The 19817-nt window shown below is 31.2% G+C and overlaps 2 protein-coding genes across 2 annotated transcripts in view; both read right to left on the bottom strand.

Moving 5' to 3' along the window:
* The window catches only part of LOC116776659 (phospholipid-transporting ATPase ABCA3-like), an 18960-nt gene extending 4905 nt beyond the window's left edge, over window positions 1–14055 (bottom strand). Inside the window, exons 1-26 of the mRNA XM_032669909.2 lie at window positions 13871–14055; window positions 11493–11727; window positions 11035–11363; window positions 10779–10961; window positions 10447–10694; window positions 10270–10380; window positions 10046–10190; window positions 8919–9092; window positions 8475–8690; window positions 8171–8256; window positions 7968–8097; window positions 7642–7871; window positions 6631–6796; window positions 6103–6336; window positions 5693–5834; window positions 5469–5575; window positions 4935–5154; window positions 3900–4065; window positions 3039–3254; window positions 2650–2754; window positions 2329–2500; window positions 1559–1684; window positions 1342–1465; window positions 1007–1140; window positions 693–814; window positions 190–355 (exon numbers count right to left, since the gene is read on the bottom strand). Of these exons, the coding sequence (XP_032525800.2) occupies window positions 190–355; window positions 693–814; window positions 1007–1140; window positions 1342–1465; window positions 1559–1684; window positions 2329–2500; window positions 2650–2754; window positions 3039–3254; window positions 3900–4065; window positions 4935–5154; window positions 5469–5575; window positions 5693–5834; window positions 6103–6336; window positions 6631–6796; window positions 7642–7871; window positions 7968–8097; window positions 8171–8256; window positions 8475–8690; window positions 8919–9092; window positions 10046–10190; window positions 10270–10380; window positions 10447–10694; window positions 10779–10961; window positions 11035–11363; window positions 11493–11719 (4279 nt within the window). The 5' untranslated portion in view covers window positions 11720–11727; window positions 13871–14055. The remainder of the gene's footprint in view (window positions 1–189; window positions 356–692; window positions 815–1006; window positions 1141–1341; window positions 1466–1558; window positions 1685–2328; window positions 2501–2649; window positions 2755–3038; window positions 3255–3899; window positions 4066–4934; window positions 5155–5468; window positions 5576–5692; window positions 5835–6102; window positions 6337–6630; window positions 6797–7641; window positions 7872–7967; window positions 8098–8170; window positions 8257–8474; window positions 8691–8918; window positions 9093–10045; window positions 10191–10269; window positions 10381–10446; window positions 10695–10778; window positions 10962–11034; window positions 11364–11492; window positions 11728–13870) is intronic.
* Window positions 14056–18429: 4374 nt separating this feature from the next.
* Window positions 18430–19764, bottom strand: LOC116775929 (small ribosomal subunit protein uS7m). The gene is made up of 4 exons (XM_032668987.2): window positions 19592–19764; window positions 19275–19469; window positions 18882–19116; window positions 18430–18759 (listed from the first exon to the last, which is right to left on the bottom strand). The coding sequence occupies exons 1-4, from the start codon at window positions 19657–19659 to the stop codon at window positions 18541–18543; spliced, it is 717 nt and encodes a 238-aa protein (XP_032524878.2). The 5' UTR covers window positions 19660–19764; the 3' UTR covers window positions 18430–18540.
* Window positions 19765–19817: the final 53 nt, after the last annotated feature.

The following is a 19817-nucleotide window of genomic DNA, read 5'->3' on the forward strand; positions in this document are numbered from 1 at the left end:
GAATAGAAATTCTAAGCTATTACACGTAGATATAAAAGATGGCACACGCTGCATGTGGAAATGATTACATAAGTTATTGATAGTAAAATGTAGATGATCTTGCCCGACATGAAATAAACCGATTGCCTGAAATAATAAAATATTAGTTTAAAATACGAGATAACGGTACTGAGCTGTAGAATAACTCACTAAATGATATGTTGTCGACGGCGAGATAGTTCCCGTAGTACTTGGTCAGTCCACGTGCCACGAGCCCGTTAGCGAGGTCCGCGCGCCGAGCGTGTTGAGCCTCTTCCAAAACATCCTCGTCTACTGGGTCAGAAGACGGAGGTGGACTGCGGCGTTTAGTCAACAACTAAGAAACGGCCAATACGTCAAAAATGAATGAGATTACTTGGTGACAGATAACATTTATAAAGCAATATGAAAAAAAAACTCTGTGAATAATTACTTAGGAATAAATGCGTAGCCGTTAGAAGAAACACATGAAAGATAAAAAGCGAGTTATTTATATATTAATAAAAAGCTCTTTCATTTTATTTAGATTAATCGAGTAACAATCATATCTACATATGTCCAAAACAGTGATGACTGCAAACATTTTTTTTTTCAGACTTATTAATGATTGAAAATCAGAGACTTTAATCTTTGATGATGTTGACTCATGACAGTATACAATTAAGTCAACTTACCCTTTGTATCAAATTATGTTCCAAAACCATCAACAGAGTCCACATGAGGACACAGGTTACGATCATGCATATTATGTAGCGCAAAATTCCAGGATCCTCCCACTCGAACAAGCTTTCGCTAACTAAAAATATTTAACATAGACTATTTTAATATGTAACCACGTAGCACTGCTACGGTGATGCTACGAACACACTACGAATCGATACGAGCTTAATAACGGTTATAAAAAAAATGTTATATAAATTTAATATGAAATTATAAAGTGAATCTATTTATATAATACATATATAAAATAACTGTTTTGTACACTTACCACAACACGTGTCCGGGAACTGTGTACAAAGGAATTCCATGTTACAGCTAGTAGTGTTCCCAATGACAGTTTCTAACAGATTTGCACAAGCTTCCAAACACGTGAAAGTCTTTAATCCTAATTGGTTCATCAACCTGTCGAATATCAAAGAATTGTCAAATATGTATGCAAATATGCGCAACAAAAACGTCACCACAATTTTTTATATATTTTTATTAAAATTATCCACTGACAACCCTTGACTTGATTCTTAGTAGTTGATAAAGTGTGAAGCCTGACGGATTAACATACTTTTACAATAATAATTTAAATTTTAATTGTCGTGATCAACTAACCTAGTGGCTGTAACAAGGCTATATAGAGGGAAAAACTGCAAAACATAGTCCAATGCAGTCGCTGCAAGCTTCGTACTGGTAGCTATAGACCTTAACGCTTCAACTATTTGTGCACCCAAGAGTCCTAAAATATACAAATATATATTTAACCCACCTTACTTAAAAGATAGAAACGAAATGAATTTTAGAAAAGCTATTATTGAAAACCAACGCGTACCAAAAAGAACGTTAACAAAGAATAAAATAACAAATCCAATTGCCGGTCCGTTGAAGAGCAGCGAGAAGAGATAGTGGAGAGGCAACATGGCCGCGCCATACACCATCAGACATAGGAACAAGTAACCTGGAAGAGTCATAGAAAACATTATTAGGTAATGGCAACACTTCTAAATTATACATTTTTATAAAAAAGTTACGAACAAAAATTTAATAGTACAGATTTTAATACTATAAATATTTTTGATTGTTAAAATTATTATATATCTCAATAAAACCCGTTTATAGAATAAGTTCTAATAATATACGTATGTTTATTTTTACATATTCTCTCAAAATTACATAATAAGAATCTTGATGATTTGCAGTTGTTAAAGGTTGCAGATAAGGAAATATTATAATCATTCATAAAGGTATTTACATAAACATGTTGCAACGCTTCGGTAAATACTTAACATAATGTACATAAAACTAATTTAATTACGTTTATGAAAGAAGTATATTAAAACTACTTCTCATTTCCTTTTATGTTTATATCGTAAATGTATGTTAAAGTAATCTTAATCAACAAAATTATTATTAATAATAATAAGCCCAGTATAAACAAAATATAAATAACAAAACTGAAAATTCATATAAATCACTATAAAAATTAAGTGACATTACAACCGAACTGGAACACTAAAAGTTTTGTAATAGATATTTAACATAATACCGTATTCAAATGTAAGACATTTAATTAATATATGTGTAGCAAATAAGAATATTTACCAAGCTCTTTAGCAGTAGAAAGTCCTAAAACTGCGAATGCTGCGCAGGATATAATTATCGGCAGACACAGTACCACGAACCAAAGCCAGTCAAACACAGCTGCTGCACCCCACATTACAGCTGGACGTACACCAGCAGCGCTCTGTTGGAGCTTGGCGCGGGTCACTCGCTCCTGATGTGCAAAGGCTAATTTACATTTCCATAAACTATTTTTCATTAAGAAAATGATCGAGATTATATTGTAATTTTGTCTATAACAAGTTTTTTACGATACGTGTCCGATGCAAATAGCTTTTGATGTATATTTTGTATAAATCATACCTTGATGTAAAACATGACGAATGCTGCGCTGAGGATGGCTAAACTGTTACCGACACTTGAGGCCACTTGCATTGACAGCAAGGACATCATCATTTGGAGGTCGCTCTGAAAGGAAATCGAGAACCATACTTATACAAGAAATGTCAAATATACTTCCATACAGAAAACTGTTTTTTTTATGGATATCTCAATATGACTACTAAATTTCTGGTTTGAAACTACCTTAATATATATCTTTGTAAAACGAGAAATAAGTTTCTTTTGAATATTTTAAGATCTTAAAAAAGTCGCACATATTATGTTTATGTATTAAAATATCGTGAATATTAGCTCAATGACTTGTGTTACGAGCATTTACGCTAATGAAAATTCCGTGAAGAAAAACTTACTCTATCTCTATAAGTGGCTTGTAGCGGATAGTTGAAGACGTTCAGAATGGCGGATGGGTTAATTCCTTTCAGTATAGCCGAGTGTACATTTGCCAGAGAGGTGGCTACATCATGGTAACCAAAATTACTAAACCACGCAACCGCTGCTTTGTCCGCAAACGTGGCTCCCAACAAAAATTGATTACGTATGGCCGCCATGACGACCGGATCTTCAGTCTACAAGAGGAATTGACATCCTGTTACAAGTGGCGCTCTCCGTGCTGTACTAATTATCAGTTGCGTGCACAGAGATTTGGTGTAGGGAAAGCAGAATATGATTGAAAAAAAAAACCATTTTCATCATAGTTTTCTTCTCTAAAACATTGATAATAACAACAATATGGTGAAAAAAATATATGAACAGTTTACCGACCAATCAGAGTCCCGTTTCATTTGACAATTAACCGACTTTCTACGACATTTTAAACGAAAAAAAGCAATGCCTCTCGAATACATGCATAGGGTTTGCACACACACACGTGCAAACATTTTCTGCATACAACACGAGATAGTCCTTGAAAATAAGCACAAAGTAGTTGTTCCTACCGCCGCTCTGGCTGCATAGCGGCGTCCGATCGAAAATGATTCGTTTTCTGTTTTAGAGGGCACTTTTTACAAATCGTGAATCAAATATCATTTTAAATGTCTGTAAACATTTGTATTTCGTTGTACATGTATGATTCAGCCACTTTGTAAGACATTGCTGGCAATACGCTAACTCAATGACAACTGATTCTTCTAAAAGTATGAGCTGGTACATAAACGCTGACATAAAATTTGCAAATGTAAATACATTACACTCAAGTTCTCATAAGAACCTACCTGATTTAAATAGTACTCATCGACTCCAGTTTTATCAATCACAGTGAGTCTCATGCTCTCTACGTTTGATGTGTTATATAATAGTTCATAGCCTCGCACAGCCCGAGCCCCTAAAGAGGATGATTCGGTGCCATTAAAACCTAATAAAGTTTCCGTCGAAAGATATCTGAAAGTCAAGAATTATATTATTTTATAGTATGTACTACATAACTATTGTTCGCGAACCTATTGCAATTCCAGCCAGAGCCAGTCACGAATGAATTAAAATACATAAGCTTATTTTTCCACATTAATATCCTCCTTTATTGGACATTTTTATTTGTGCGTTTTTTATTTTAGAACCCCTTGTCTTCTGTTTTTGTCATTCTTTCAATATTATGTAATATGTATTAATAGCTCGTATCATGTCCTCATAATTATTAACAGCGTGATAATGTTATCAGTTCTAAATTAGTAAGAAATTAAATCAGAGATAGTTAGAATTAATCAGCAAAAAATTAATATCTCTCAAAAGTAACAATAATATCAATGATATGTAATCAAATTTTTGTCTACCAAAGAAAAGTCCAGAATGTATTTGGGTCATACATAATATTCCGTTTCAACAGACTTACTTTTTTTTCTCTTAATTTAACGAAAAAGAGGTGGTAATTGTTTCGGATTTCAAATTATTATAACTTTTTTTATTATCTGTACTTTGCTCCATTAGCATTTTATGATTAAAAGTATTTTTGTAATCTTAGAAATTATTTATGATAACATATTATACAGCAAATCGATAAAAGTAATTATCTTAAGATAATGCATAGTAAAACTAAACACTTCAAAGAATAAGTTATTGTTTATTCTATAAAATATGTTGAGGACATTGAGTACATTGCGGACATGGCGTCTCAATTTTGTTAGGGTTAAAGCTTTTAAGATTTTGTTTTTCTGAGGAAAAGTAAACGGAAAATTTTATTTTAATTAAAAAATATTTATGCAAACCAGAATAAGATTCTTTCGGATACAAAGAACAAAAAAAAATACACATACCCTTGTGAGAGAGATAGCGCACGCGGAATAACCGTTGCTCGATTAGCAAATAAATATTCTAATATTGCCAAACTTGCGTTAATATTAATAATAGGCACCAAAATTTGCAATAGCAGCATGCCCCAGGAACGAGTCGATACCCAGAACAATTTCAACCAAATACCACTAACGTGCAACCAAAGTAGTCTAGCGCCGGTTTCACTTTCATCACTTCTATGTACTGAAATAATGTTTTTTCTATTTATTATGAGATATCAATTAAAAAAAATATAACACAAACGTATTTTTTAAACGTTTCTTATATTGTGAGATCGTGATTACTTTACTCTGTTGAATATTTGGTAAAATTGGTCTGGATTAAAGTTTAATGTTAAGCATGACCTTGTAATTAATTTGTGAATATCAAAATTACAACTCGTACGGTACAATATAATGAATAATTTGCGTTCTATTCATGCTTTTAACTTTCTACATAATAAAAAAAATATGTTATTAACCATTTTTGTGACCTAGCAACATATAACTGTGACTTACGTTGGTCTAATGCAAGATCATTTTGATCGTTGTCAGTACATTCGGATGCAGTGGCTGTGATGGTTGTGTCGTCGGATTCAGAGTTTACCTCTACGTCAGATCCGACTCTAGAATTAATAAACGTATAAAATATAATCAATATAACCAGAAAAAAATCTTAATAGTTTTCACATGTCAAATTTAAGAGTCTAAATTGATTATTAAAATAATGTGATTGCTCTTACGACATAAATACGTCTTCCAAAGTGGTTGCTATTAAACCGTAATTCTTATAATTAATATTTTCATAGTTCTTCTCTAGATCGTTCAGCATCTCTTCAAATAGATGTGAATAATTGTTAGGGAGACTGTACGTCACTTCCTTTCCTATAAAAAAAAATTACACAATAAATTTCCTTATCATCAAAACACCTTCCATGGAAATAATTATTTCATTCAAAGTAATCCAAAGAAGGTAATTATTTTTAAAAAGGTAGACAGGTATTGATAATGATACAAATCACAAACGATATAGCCATTATCAAAATTTCTTTGACGTAATATCTAGATTCAGAAATATGTATATATCCCATTATCTTGTCTTTGAAATAATGATTTTCAAAAATTCAAAGATAACGTAATTAGACCAACTCACCCCGGTCTTGTTTGACTATAGTGCCTGGTATGTACTTCCCAATTAGGGATGTGCAGAGGTCTAATTGGAAGTCTTTATTTTTAACTATGACCAGAGTATAACCGACTCCATAATGTTGCTTTAGGAAGTATGGAGAACCAACACATTGAAGCCTGCCACTCGACATGATTGCTACTCTGTCACCAAGAAAGTCTGCCTCGTCCATGAAGTGCGTCGTCAAAATCATAGACCGATCTACAAATCATATTCAGTAATATATATGGAAAACCTTTATAACAATTTATACAATCGATTTGGAATGAAAACCCTGACTTGTGATCATCATTGGGACCTTATAAAAACAGTTTTATTAAAAGTATACTTTGCTTCACATGTGCATGTTTATTAAGAAAAAAAACTTATGCGAAACTAAAAAAAAATGTGATTTATATTGAAAGGAATATTATTCGGATAATATATTTAACGTTTCATTATCCATGAAATACTATTAACCTACTTTCAAATTATGTATATATATTAAAAACTCACTCTTCTTCTCCCTCTGCAACAGTTCCCAGAGCGCTCGTCGCGAGGAAGGATCCATGCCGGAAGTAGGTTCATCAAGCAGCACCACCCGCGCACCTCCACATAACGCTATGCCAACACACAACCGACGCTTCTGACCACCCGACAAACCCTCCGCGAGATAATTTTTCTGTTAATATCAAAACAGTCTTGGTCATACACGACCGTTTCATAGAAATGTATCTTTAGGTCAGTCGAGAAAAAGCGGTAAAGACACAAAATACATCCTACACGGACATTTACCTGTAAATTGCTGACCTTGTTCCTAGAAATTACTGAATTCCTCGAATTCACTTTGCAACTAATTTCTTCTAAGATAATATGTTTTAATAAGTTTGTTTAATTTAAGCCATAAAGACAATTCGGCGATGTTAAGGTAGACTTCAAAAATCTCAACTTATCGTGCTTTGGTATAAGTTATCATTTTATAACAATATATTGAAATCCTTACACTGATCAGTACTTTTAGGTCTCTTTCATTTTCTCATGATAATTCAGTACGGAGGAGTAGTACACACATACACATGCGTATGTATCTATATTACAACATGGATAATCATAAAATCTATATATTTTTAAATAATAGTGTAATTAAGTGGTAATATTTTTAGAGATATCTAAACCAATTGTTGATCTGACTTTGCACTGTTGTCAGTAACCAGTGCTAAGGTGATTTGGATGAAAATTAATATAACGTTTATGAAATAATTTCATATTAAAACCCAATTCTTTGCTACCTTTTCTATGTAATATTATCTTTTTCTTATTTATATTATGTTTATAGAAATCTATATCCAAGAAAGTCGTGAAATAAATAAAATTAATAACTTATAAGAATTTTGTAATTTACTTAATGCGTTATAAATAAAATTTTGAATATAAAATATTTAGTCCAAAGTCATAAATTTTTTGGTCTACCATATCGGATTCTCTTATCACATTTTTATGACAATTGTTTAAAAGCAAACAACAAACCTTTTCCTGCATTTCCAGGCTATCAATAAGCTTATCGATATCATCGTCAAGCTGCTGACCGCTGTAGCCTTTAAGGCGTGCGAAGAATTCAAGGTGCTCGCGAACAGTCAACTCGTTGAAGAGGACATTGTGCTGCGGACATAGTCCAATGTGAGCGCGTCCGAGCTGCGTCTGTGTCGTCATGTCGTATCCAGCTACCCACACATTGCCACGTGTTACCTCCACGTTACCTGAAATTAAATGTCCATAAAATAAGTTCCAATACGTCTTAAAACAAATTCATTTACAAATGTTATATCTACGTTGTAGTGTTTAATTTCCTTTACCTGTCAACATTGATATCGTTGTAGACTTTCCTGCACCGTTATGTCCCAACAGCACCGTGATTTGGTCGTCATATATGTTCAGACATAAATTGTCAACAACTAAATTTCTTCCATACATTTTCGTAAGATTCTGTAAATTATGTCTATTATATAATATTTTATAATTTTATATGTGATAGCATTTTGACGTAAAAAGGACTTACCGCCATTTTTACTCCTACTTTAAGATTTGTAGGATCTTTTTCCTTAATAGCAATGTTATATTCAGGATTATTGTAAGCTTCATAATCTAAATGGAAAAATATTATTTTATGAATTAGATATTAAATTGCCAATTAACAACGACACAGAATTTTTCTGTTATTTATATATATGGTTAAATCATGATTTAAATCCTCACTATTGAACGCGCAGTCGTTGCGTTTCTTTAACAGAAGCATTGTGGAATATATGCGATTATAACTAGCGAATACAAGTAATAAAATTGTTTTATAACCATAAACTTACTATGATTAATTTGTTTCGATGGGAACCAAAAGGATTTCTGGAACGGGAAGTACCATGGCCGTGCGGTTCCACAAGGTCCTGGGAGCACCTGCTCGAAGTACAGGGCCAGCAGCATATACAGAAAACAGTCCAACAACAGGATCAGACATACATGTCCGAATAAAAGACGATCTGTTTCAATGGAATGCGTCGCGAAAAACTCTCCCCAATGCATACCTACAATTAAATCTATTATTAGATTCTATACTACAATTGACATTTGTAATCTTAATTAAAAAAACACAAACTTCGATACAGTACCGATGAATAAAAGCAAAAATTATTTTAAGCTACGAGTTTTATATTTTATAATACACTGTTAAAGATATAATGAACATTACAAATAAACTTCCAAATTATTAGTACCAAATAATGACTCGGTGTACATAGATAATTTTTTCTTACCTTGACTACCCTCTGCTCCTAATATTAGTTGAAAACCATATGACATAGCGGAATTAATACTCAGACAAGTAATAGCCTGTACAGGAAGAGAGACTTGTACATCCATCCCCAGTAGAAAAGCAGGAATAAAGGTAATAAACCATATAACTCCCCCAAACAGCGCTGAAACGCTACCTGGAATATGTAAGTCTTATTCATATCTTTTAAGGATAGGATGATTAGCGGGAAGGATTAAAATAACAATCTTAATATAAAGCACCAGTTCACAACACCACTTCAAACTCTTATCATGAAAGAATTTATGTATGAATACTTTTATAATTAGATCAATGGCTAATATTAGCTGCACATCATTACAATACATTGCACAAATACAATAAGATGGAGGCTACTTTATGATTCACACAAACATTTATCTCCATAGGTATGAACCTTAAGTGGCCCTTCATTTTAATGTAGAAATGAATCATTTTCAAAAACGAATCATTATCTTTATTACTGAAAGAGTAATGAAGGCATTTATAAAGGATTGAAAATAACCTTTACTATGTCACGTTTCGTGTTTATTTAAATTAAATCATAGCTTTTTCGATTTGCTTGGCCTTTATGAATTAAACTTATCTCAGATGAAAATCCCGCCCCCATGTAATTTGTAGAGTTTTGAATATTTCTTTTCCATCTTTTTCTCCGAAACGAAACTTGTTAGAAGAAAAAATTAACTTTGTCTAATCTTTTATAAACTCCATAAAATACAAGTATTCAAAATTCCAGATCAAAAACTATTTCATGTATACTTTCATGTTAGTAATCACGGCTTACAATATAATACTCATAGACCAAATAGTAGAATTTCATACACTAGTTACTACTGTGATGTTTAATTTTGTACCTGCATAAATGAAAATTCCAACGTTTTTAGTTTCCTCCTACCGAAATATGTATAATATAATATTTGACTTAAACTTTATATAAAGATCCCGTCTTTTTGAAATTACTTAATATTTTGGAAATTAAGTATGTTTGACTAAATTAAACTTCAACAACTATCCTAATGAGCACGTAGGAAACCAGCTCTATAACAGTACACACATTACATTAGGGTGAATAATTATAAAAAATGGTTATACCTTTAGAGAAGAAACTGCTTATCATGAAACAGAAGAATATCGTACAAGATAAATACAACATTATGAATAACAATATTACAGTCCATGGTGTTTTAGTAAATACAGAATAACCACTGAAGCCCTGCTCGTTTGTGAACCAATTTACCTAAAGAATGTTTTAAACTCATTAAAATTATATTGCTATTCATTTGAAAACGGTTAATTCAATAAAATTTGTAGCGAACCTTTAGAATTACAGTAATTAGCAAGCCTGTTACGAACAAATAGATGAATTGTTTCCAGAACCATGCCATCCAATGCAACCACGTCGGCAAACCCATAATTTTCATAGTTTCCTGAAATAAAACATTCAAATATTATCACAAATTTTGGAACGGATGAGGAAATGCTATTGTAGTAACCTTTAGCTGTAGTTCCTTTTCGATGGTTATTGTTCGAATAATATTGACGGCGGTGTAACTGAAGCTAAGCATTATGAACATCGGGAATATATACATCAATGCTTCCACTGCCAAATCTTGAACATAAGGCGGGTGTGGGTAACGGTTTATATGCACTGTGAAGTCTTTTAAACTTTGCCCTGTCATAAGCTCCACTAATTCCATAGATATCGCGTGTTGAAAACCAATAAATAACTCATTGACATAACCTATAATAGAAATATATGGAAAAATTTTAGGGCGGATTTTACACCTACTTATTAGCACAATAAATATATTCATCTCAAAAATACCTGGATCATTGCCACCTTCCCAAGAAAAAGGAAACCTCGGACCTGGTACCTCAAAAAATGGGAAAATTTCGTCGGTACGCCAACTGTTTCCACCAATTCCAAATAACGAATACTGACGTGGTTTTTCGGGAAAACGTAAAAAATATGTCATATTAAACGGAACTTTCCTGGAGTCGTCCAAACCTAAAAATACATTATCCATTTGAATTCCTATTTGATTAATCTTATTATCTTTAAAAAAATGTATCCTACCCACCGAGAAGGTCGTTATCAAATTGTACCGCAGCTATGACTTCACGAATAGCTTTCTCATCGCTGTAAACCGTTTCGAGTGCTCTACTATTATTATAAGGTTGTATTCGTATAAGCAACTTTACAATATCTCCGATGATAGCTGGATTATTAATTACGTTAGGCGGTATCGGTGATGGTAGACCACCTTCACCCCAATTGTCTTTTATAATTTGTATGAGGTCTTTTATATTTGGAGTAAATAAATTAACTAGAGCATTTTGTATAACGGTTTCTAAAACTGGACTCTCTGGAGAATAAGCTACTGAAAGTTTGCTTATATTTAATCCAGCTCTGAAAAGCGAACATAAATAAGCAAATAATAATTCTTAAAAATTAAAAAAAACATGACTTTTTTTAGGATCTATATAAGGAAGCTTCACAAAATAATGAAAATAAATTCATAAAAAAATTATAACTTACAAAACTGTGGTAGAGAATTTTAAAGAATATGCAGGTACTGGTGGATAAACTACTGTATCCTGACGAATCGGTTCAATCTGATGCCTAAGAATGAGGATTAGTGCCATTGTTGCTACCGGTAAGAGCATTTCCACTACAGTTTGAATTCGATGTCGCCATTGCTGAAGAAAGTTCTTCCACATTAGAAGACGGAACTTAGTCCACCAACTTGCATCGTAATTCCTCATCCTCGTTTCTAACAGATGTAACGCATTATGTAGTAAATGCATTAAAAGATATTAATCTATTTCAAAAGATGTAAACTGTTCATTCATTTTTGTTCTATTATTTTGTCGCGATTACATTAAATTTAAATGTAAATGCAGACAAAGTGAACTTGAGGAAAATATTTATTGCTTGATTTTAAATATGTCAAACTGATTTCTACATAGATTTTGACAGTGATCCAAATGATAAAATGATTATGACGTAACACATTATCAAAGTTGTCTTTGACTAATTGCTTAATGAGTGATGGTAAACTTTTTCTGACGCGTCTCGATTGGCAAATACCGGCTCTTACAATCCGAAAGCTCTAATTTATTCATTTACGGAAGTAAGAGTCCTTCCTTAAGCATTTTGTCTTAAATTATATTTCTTGGCTATTGCATTTTACTTAGAATTAATTATAATAAACCCTAAACGGTTACCAAAACCTTAAAATCTTGTTTTATTTTCTCTTTAATACTTATTTCAACTTACGTTGTTATTAGAGATTTTTGGTAATTAAAATGGATAATATAAAAATTCACCATAATGATCTAAATTCTCTTATACATTACAAACTTCCTATACTTATACTGTTATTTCAGATGATACATTAAAATACTACTAAGTGTAACCAAATTCCAAATGACCAGCTTCTGGATAGATGAGAATATGTGCGTAGCAACCGTTGAGTAGGTCGTGTAAGATTACACGTCTCATTACGTGGGTGCACGTTAATTTACCTAGTGCAGAATTTACGTCAATGAAACTAGAAGAAAAGTTAGACAATAGGTAGGCGCGTCTGTCAGAAAGGATTTGACGATTTCTCGTCATCATAGTTGTCACATTGTAATATCATGCTAAAGATATTCTCGTGAAAGTTATTATTATTTAAGGTACTATTAGCAAAAGAAGTCGACTGCATTCGATTCCAATCATTCATTTAATTCGTCTTCGTCTTTTTTTAAATAATTTTTACAACGTGTTGTCGAATGACCGATAAAATTGGAAAATAATTGCTATTAATGTTTTTACGGAGTTTATAAACAAACGTCGTACATTCTTTGTTTTATCAATAAGATAAAATCTAGAAGTAATCAAAATTTTTACATTGATTATTATTATTCTAGAACTATCTTCCATTTTATTTATTACAATTAAATTTAATTGCGCATTAAAATACATATGAAAACAACTTTTTTATTTAACTTAACACCTTCTTATCTGTTTTGAAATTTTCAGGATCAATTACTTTTTTTGTGGGCAAAATTGCAAGGGACTGGTACATTTGTTTTAAGTATTCCATCTTACAAAACTAATATACATAATAAAATAAATAAGTTATTACTACAAACAGTTCGTTTCGATTGTTTAAAGTATTGTCAGGTTTTTAGGACCACATTGTTTTACTTCCCATAATAGGTTTCCTACACGTTTTTCTTTAAATTATTTACTAAACCTTCAGCGTAAAAATTTTTTTTTTTCTAAATTTGAAAACTGAACCTAATATTATCATCGTTTTACATCAAATTGGGACAAGATACGGAACGACGACCCAGTTGTAATTGTCATAAATACCATAATTAAACTCTAAGTAAACTTTTATCTGTCAACATCGTGATGCTACTTTCTATGAGGAATCTATTGTTGTATAGAAAATTATTTAATTATTACAATGTAAATTGTATTCTATGTTATGTTGCTATATCTTTTTTTTTTCAAAATTGTTTGTTAGTGACGAAAATTATAAATTAATAATTAGCTATTAAATTCTGGGAAAAATTCTAAACTTATTATGAAATGCATTCATCAAATATCGATGAATCTTTATTATATGCTTTTTCATACAGATATATTTCTCTTATGTTACCAGGAAAACAGAACATATTGTAATTTACTCGTTGTGTAAAAAAAAATAAATTATGATACCATGGAATGCAAGTTTTAGTCTGCAAATACACAAATTTTGTTTATTATTGTTACAGAATTTAATTAACATTTTTATTGAGAACATTTATGATTAGGTTTTCCATATCTTAAATTCTCTCGAATTACTACATTTCAGTCTTTCTGAGAACTTAACATGCAATAGTATTATGGTATACATATATATTTAAAAAAAAACATTTTACCTTTTAGTACGTGTCTATGTGATACAGTCCCTTATCCCTAATAATATATCACACTTAGTTTACAAACGTCTGTCAGTGCACTTATGATTTATTCAAACATAACACTTTACATATTTATAATAACAACACTGTTATCGCACTGAAAAGAATCGTCCTCACCCTTACTTATCCAATAGCTGACTAATACGTCTACGTCTGTTATCATTTAGGTAGATATTAATTTTGCCTAGAACGTGGGCAGGCAGGTAATAACGTCATTCCGCATTCCTAATGGAAAAAGAATATTTAATAAAAAAATAATAATAAATAAGATGTTTTTTATCTATTGCAGACTACAGATTTTCAGTGCAAGATAATACGTATGACATTATCTATTCTAAAACCAGACTCACTTATGACAAAGGACGCTACGTATTGTAGTTCAACAATTAATATCGTGAGAATCTACACGAGTACGCCTAGTCCACGTTTATTACGCTTACTTCCAAGTAAATACGAAGCGTTTAACGTTTTTCATTCAGTAATCTAAGTTAATAATATAATGTTCCAATATTTCTGAACGAAAAATTCTCAACGCTACGAATGGTAACTTGGACTAAGGGTACAGGGTACTCAGGTATTTTAATTTCAAGCAGTGATGTTGAACTAACATATTACTGTCACAAAAATATTATCTTTTATTTTCTAAATAAATCAAGTCAATCTAAATAATCAAGTATTGTTAGTTGAACCAACAATAGGTTTGTTTATCTGCGTGGTTTTCGTAAAAATGCAACTTGGCCTCTTTGACAGAGGTGATTGGAATAACATATGAGTAACTTTTAATATTAGATGTTTCCGTTTTGTGAATCAAACAAAAAATACTCCAGCTGAGTTTACGCTGGGAACTACACATTTCGTATTTAACAAATTACGTACTGTTGTGGATCTATAAAGATAAATTGTATATTTGTTGAATAAAGTATATATTGTTATACCTATATTTAATTTATCTGACAATACTATACAGTAAACTATAATTTACACTGTAAACAGAACTAATGCTTAAAAATTCTCCTAAATTGTTTTATGAAGTGTTCCTCAAAGCGTGCGACATGAATTTTCCGTCAAAAACTTATTTTATTCACCCGCCGCTTTAGTCCGCTATGTAATATACAACTGAACATTGAAGAAATTTTTGAGACATTTAGTTATCTTAATCTATTTCAAAGTTTCAAATTGTCTTGTTTACTAAAAAAAAAACATTGAATCTGTATAATATATTAGAGTTGTTTTATATTTTGACACTACCTATTCACATATTATTGCTTCGTTAGGATCCAAAAATTTGATTGTACTCTGTGAATCAGCGCACTTTGCAACAAGTCAAGACTACATGCATTTTGTAAGACTTTGTATTTGTACATGAATTTATTTAGTGGCATCTCTTGAAATATGATAGTTTTTCTGATCAAAAGAGAATGTGTGTTAGGCTGCAACGTTTGTTTAGACAAACGTTTGTTTAGACAACCAATATTTGTTTAGATTTTACCTCAGAGTTCAGACAGAGTACTGAGAGAACTTCTCAGTATTCCGTCTGAAGTAAAATCGAAGAAAGACGTCCGCTGAAAAGGTCAGAGTACGTCTTATTTATCTCTCGCTTAAGTCCTTAATGGTATCTATGAAAATATAGTCCTTCCGTCATATAATCTCTGTAATAAATTGACTTGTTACATCTTTCCAAACGGCCAGTGAAATTTTCAGCTCAACACTGGTGAAGATAAAAACTTCATTTAAAATTTCAACTGTTTTAATAAAAATATTAGGAGAAATAAATTTTTAACATTTTCTTTTAATAAAATATCCTGCGTATTGTATACTTACTTTAAGACGACATTAAGATGTAGCTGATGCTTAGGCGTAGAGCAGGTTTGACTAGTTGTAAATAAAAAAATAAAATTTACAATAAAATTAAAACATGGACTGTAAATAAAATAGTTATAGACCTGCGTTGGTTGTATATTATGAGATCTAAACTCTCGCGAGTATTCATTTAAATGAAACTAATATTTTTCTGATAACTACGCGTTATTTTATTATTTTAAAAACTACATACTCCCGACGTTTCGGTCACTTTTAAGCAACCGTGATCACGGTATACTAGTTTAATTTTTTGGTTACATATTGTTAGCCTAATAGTAAACAAAGTGCTTTTTCGTAATTTCAATCGGTGTTTAATTATTTTTTAACCTATCACGTCCCGTTATTTCCTTTATTAATTTCTTCATAGATATTGTCATACAATTCATTAATATTTAGTAAGTTACATTAAAAAATAATCAGCCATACGCTTATCTTTTTGTCTCTATAACTGTTGCAGATATTGATTTATAGATTACAACGAAACTCGAATAAGTGTTAAATAATAGTATGATATTTATGTTTTTACTCGTAAGAGTAAAATTTACTCTTGCAGCCGGCACCAACTAGCACTGCAGCTGACTTTATTTTATATATATATGACACTTTACGTAACGATTAATATATATTAGGTCCTTGTATTCATTGATTAACTAACTTTCATGTTATAAAAATGTATTAAAAGGGTTTGAATCATCAAAGGTAAAAGGAAAAGTTCGTTTATATACTAAGTTGATAATATCATGCGCTATGAATTATCAATGAAATGATACAAACTATCAGAATTTAGTTTGACAATGCAAACTCCTGATAAGAATAGGTACCTACAAATAAAAATTTGATATCCAGACACGCAGTTGAACTCGAACACTTAAAAATTTGCATTTCGCACCTTATGGACTTTAGTAATAGTTATAGATATAAGAACGGAACTAATATAACCAAGGGCTATCGAGGGTAGTCTAAGATTAATATGTCTTAGCATAAGTATATCATACAAAGTGCATTAAAAATGTGTCATTTTTAGCTTAACGTACCTATTTTATAATTTGTATGTGAGCTAATATATTTTTAACAAGAGGAGTTTGAAGGAGAGAAAAAAATAATAATATTACAATATGATTTAAAAAAAAACGTTTAAAAAATAGTATATACCTAATACAAATGACCCCAATATTGGATCTGCAACTTTTGATGTAGACAGATATGTTAGGTTTATGTAAGGTTCTTTGATTATAAAATATTTCTGTTTTTCTTTTTCCCAAAATAACTTATATATTTTAAACACCGAAATATTTTGGGCAAGTATTCCATGAAGTACCAAAATCAAGACTAAGACTGTACTTAAAAATATTAAGCCTTTTTATGTTCATATTCTATGTGACTGAGAAGATACGAAGCCGATTAGTTTTGCATGACCGCTTTTGCTGTTACAAAGTATCATATAAATACGTTACGTAGTTATACATTGTAATATCAGCTATCAAGTTTAATACCGGAGTCGTCTAGTTTTACAAATGTTTTCACTGATGCCGGAAATCTCAAATCTCCTCCAACTAGTGTGATCGGAATTACTTGTTGATATGTTACGTAGGATAATAGATACATACTTATTATATAAGCATTAAATATTATAAATCCAAGGTAGTCGTGGTGATTTGATAATTTTTAATCAGACGAAAATTATCATTTACCTCGTCAATTAATGTACCTGAAACCTTAATGATTAAAAGATAATAAGAATATAAATTCTCGACCCAATTGTTATAAAGTCATAGAAAATACCTTTCTAAAATACATATACTTAATTATAAATACGGAAATTTACACGAACTGACTGATCTGCTTGGAACCATAAACTGTGTAAACTCTCCGAAACGTGCGAGAAGGTAAATAATTCATAATCACATATAATACTTGTAAATATGCAACGTGAAATTTTCGTTAGTGTAATGAACAAAAACATAAAAAAAGTTAAATATTAAATTATTGATATCTTGACAATGAACTAGTTACTATACGTTATGAATCAGAAATGAGAACAAGCCTAGATAACGAAAGTAACTGATTTAGATATAAGATTTGCTACTTGGAAGTACCAGGGGGATGACCCTCGTAAAATCGATCACATACAGAGCCTTGAAGTTTGAACGTCAAGTGTCAATCACGTACTTTTGAACGCAGCGAAGGTAGTTCGCCCACTACATGAACGATCTGATGAAGGGTTGGATGAAGGCAAGTTGCCAGTAGACTTAATACCTATGAGATCGGCCATCGGTTGAGAGAGAGTTACGTCTTGAAGTGAAGTGAAAATAGTGATGATCGTGAAACAATCTTACCTATATTATAATCTTGAAAGTTTATATAAATTTGTGTTAATCTTTAAAACAATCTTTGTTTTATTTGATTGTACCACTCCAAGTATATATTCCATTCATCAAAATAATATAAACATATAAAACTACAATTTTTTTTTGATAACTGACATTTCAATGCCACTGAAATATATTTTTCTTCTAAAGTATACTTATATAGTTTGAAGGCCACATTATAAAAAAAAAAGTACATAGTTAATTGTTTGTCTTACTTGGTTTAAGAAAAAAGGGAATTATAATTTATTATGACTGTAATCTCACTTTATATATATTAAAACAATCACATATTTTCATTTTGTATTTATTTCTTACATCATTACAAACCATATTGTTGATTTTATTGAAAATAACACTTACTTAAATAAAGCTATCGTCTACATTAAGTTTAATAAAACATTATTGCCATCTATAATGTGCATAAGCCCTGTTGGCTTCACAAAGACGGTGGAGGTCCTGCTTTCTCTTCACAACCTTTCCTGTATTGTTAGCCGCATCAAGGAGTTCCCAAGCAAATTGTTCAGGAAAATGTACTGTTCTTTCTTTGTCATTTGAAGCATCTAACAGCCATTTGACAGCCAAAAATAGAGACCTTTTCTCAGTTATAGGTCCTGGCACCTAAAAATAAAATTAAAGTCTCCAAGAGTGTCAGAGAAAATATTTTTTAATATTCTATACAAACAAAAACAGTTGTATAAAAATAAAAAATAAAAAATTAAAACATCCTTTAAAATACGAACCTGGTATGTGATACCTCCTCTTTTAATTGGCAAAAGTTGTAACAGCGGTTTACAGTTTTCAACAGCTCTGTGTAAAACATCTTTAGGGTTCAACAGAATTTTCGCCTTGTCTTCAGGCGTTGAAGCTAGATGATATCTCTCTATCTGTTTCCTTTTGATGTTCTCAAATGCTTTTTCAACAAGACTGCGAGCCAATTGTTTGTTGCCCATTTTCATTACATGGTTGATAACTTTACTGAAGTAAAAAAAAATTGGACAAACTATATAAATTACCATGACATGCATGTTTACAGTAGGGTTTAGTTTCTTATATTCAATATTATTGCACTATTATTAAATTTCAAGCAATTTAATATATATGATATATCAAAGAGAACATTAATTGGTACTTACTCCACAAGTACATCATGGTACACTGAGGATGTCTCATAAGCAGCAGGTGGTTTCACAGGGACCGCGGCCAGCTTAGTCAATTCATTATTTTCTATCAATTTTGCTTGATCCTCTTTTCTAAATATTGGGTTTTGAAAATAATCTGGAAAGCTCGTGGCTCGGGGATAAAATCTGGACTGCGTTAAGTTTGGCCATCTGCAAAAATTGATAATAATATACACAGTGAATTTAGGTATTTTAAAAAACAATTACATATATCTTAAAATTAATATTTATTTTTATCATTGGTTATGTCAAATGAATGCTCATTTACTAACTGATTTCTATATGTAGTCCGAAGTCTATTTGGTATAACTTCTCTTAAAGCTATCCTTATATTATTCATATTATTAGTGACAAAAAATCTCTCCTTTTCTTGAATCAAAAATTTTCAGTTTTGGTTTGTTCCAAGCACCCTATTTTCATTTGACATTTTTTATTGTAGTGCTGCCAGCAATGTTATTTTTATCAAAATTTAGCAAAATAACTTATTACACAAAAAAA

The sequence above is a fragment of the Danaus plexippus genome, chromosome 8 (genome assembly GCF_018135715.1).
Source record: "Danaus plexippus chromosome 8, MEX_DaPlex, whole genome shotgun sequence".
In the NCBI taxonomy this organism is placed as follows: domain Eukaryota; kingdom Metazoa; phylum Arthropoda; class Insecta; order Lepidoptera; family Nymphalidae; genus Danaus; species Danaus plexippus.

Coding starts and splice junctions, on each gene's coding strand:
- LOC116775929 (XM_032668987.2), bottom strand. CDS start 19,659: ATGAATAATATAAGGATAGCTTTAAGAGAAGTTATACCAAATAGACTT. Junction 19,470..19,591: donor CGGACTACATATAGAAATCA/GTTAGTAAATGA, acceptor CAATTTTTGCAG/ATGGCCAAACTTAACGCAGT. Junction 18,760..18,881: donor GAGGAGGTATCACATACCAG/GTTCGTATTTTA, acceptor TTTTATTTTTAG/GTGCCAGGACCTATAACTGA.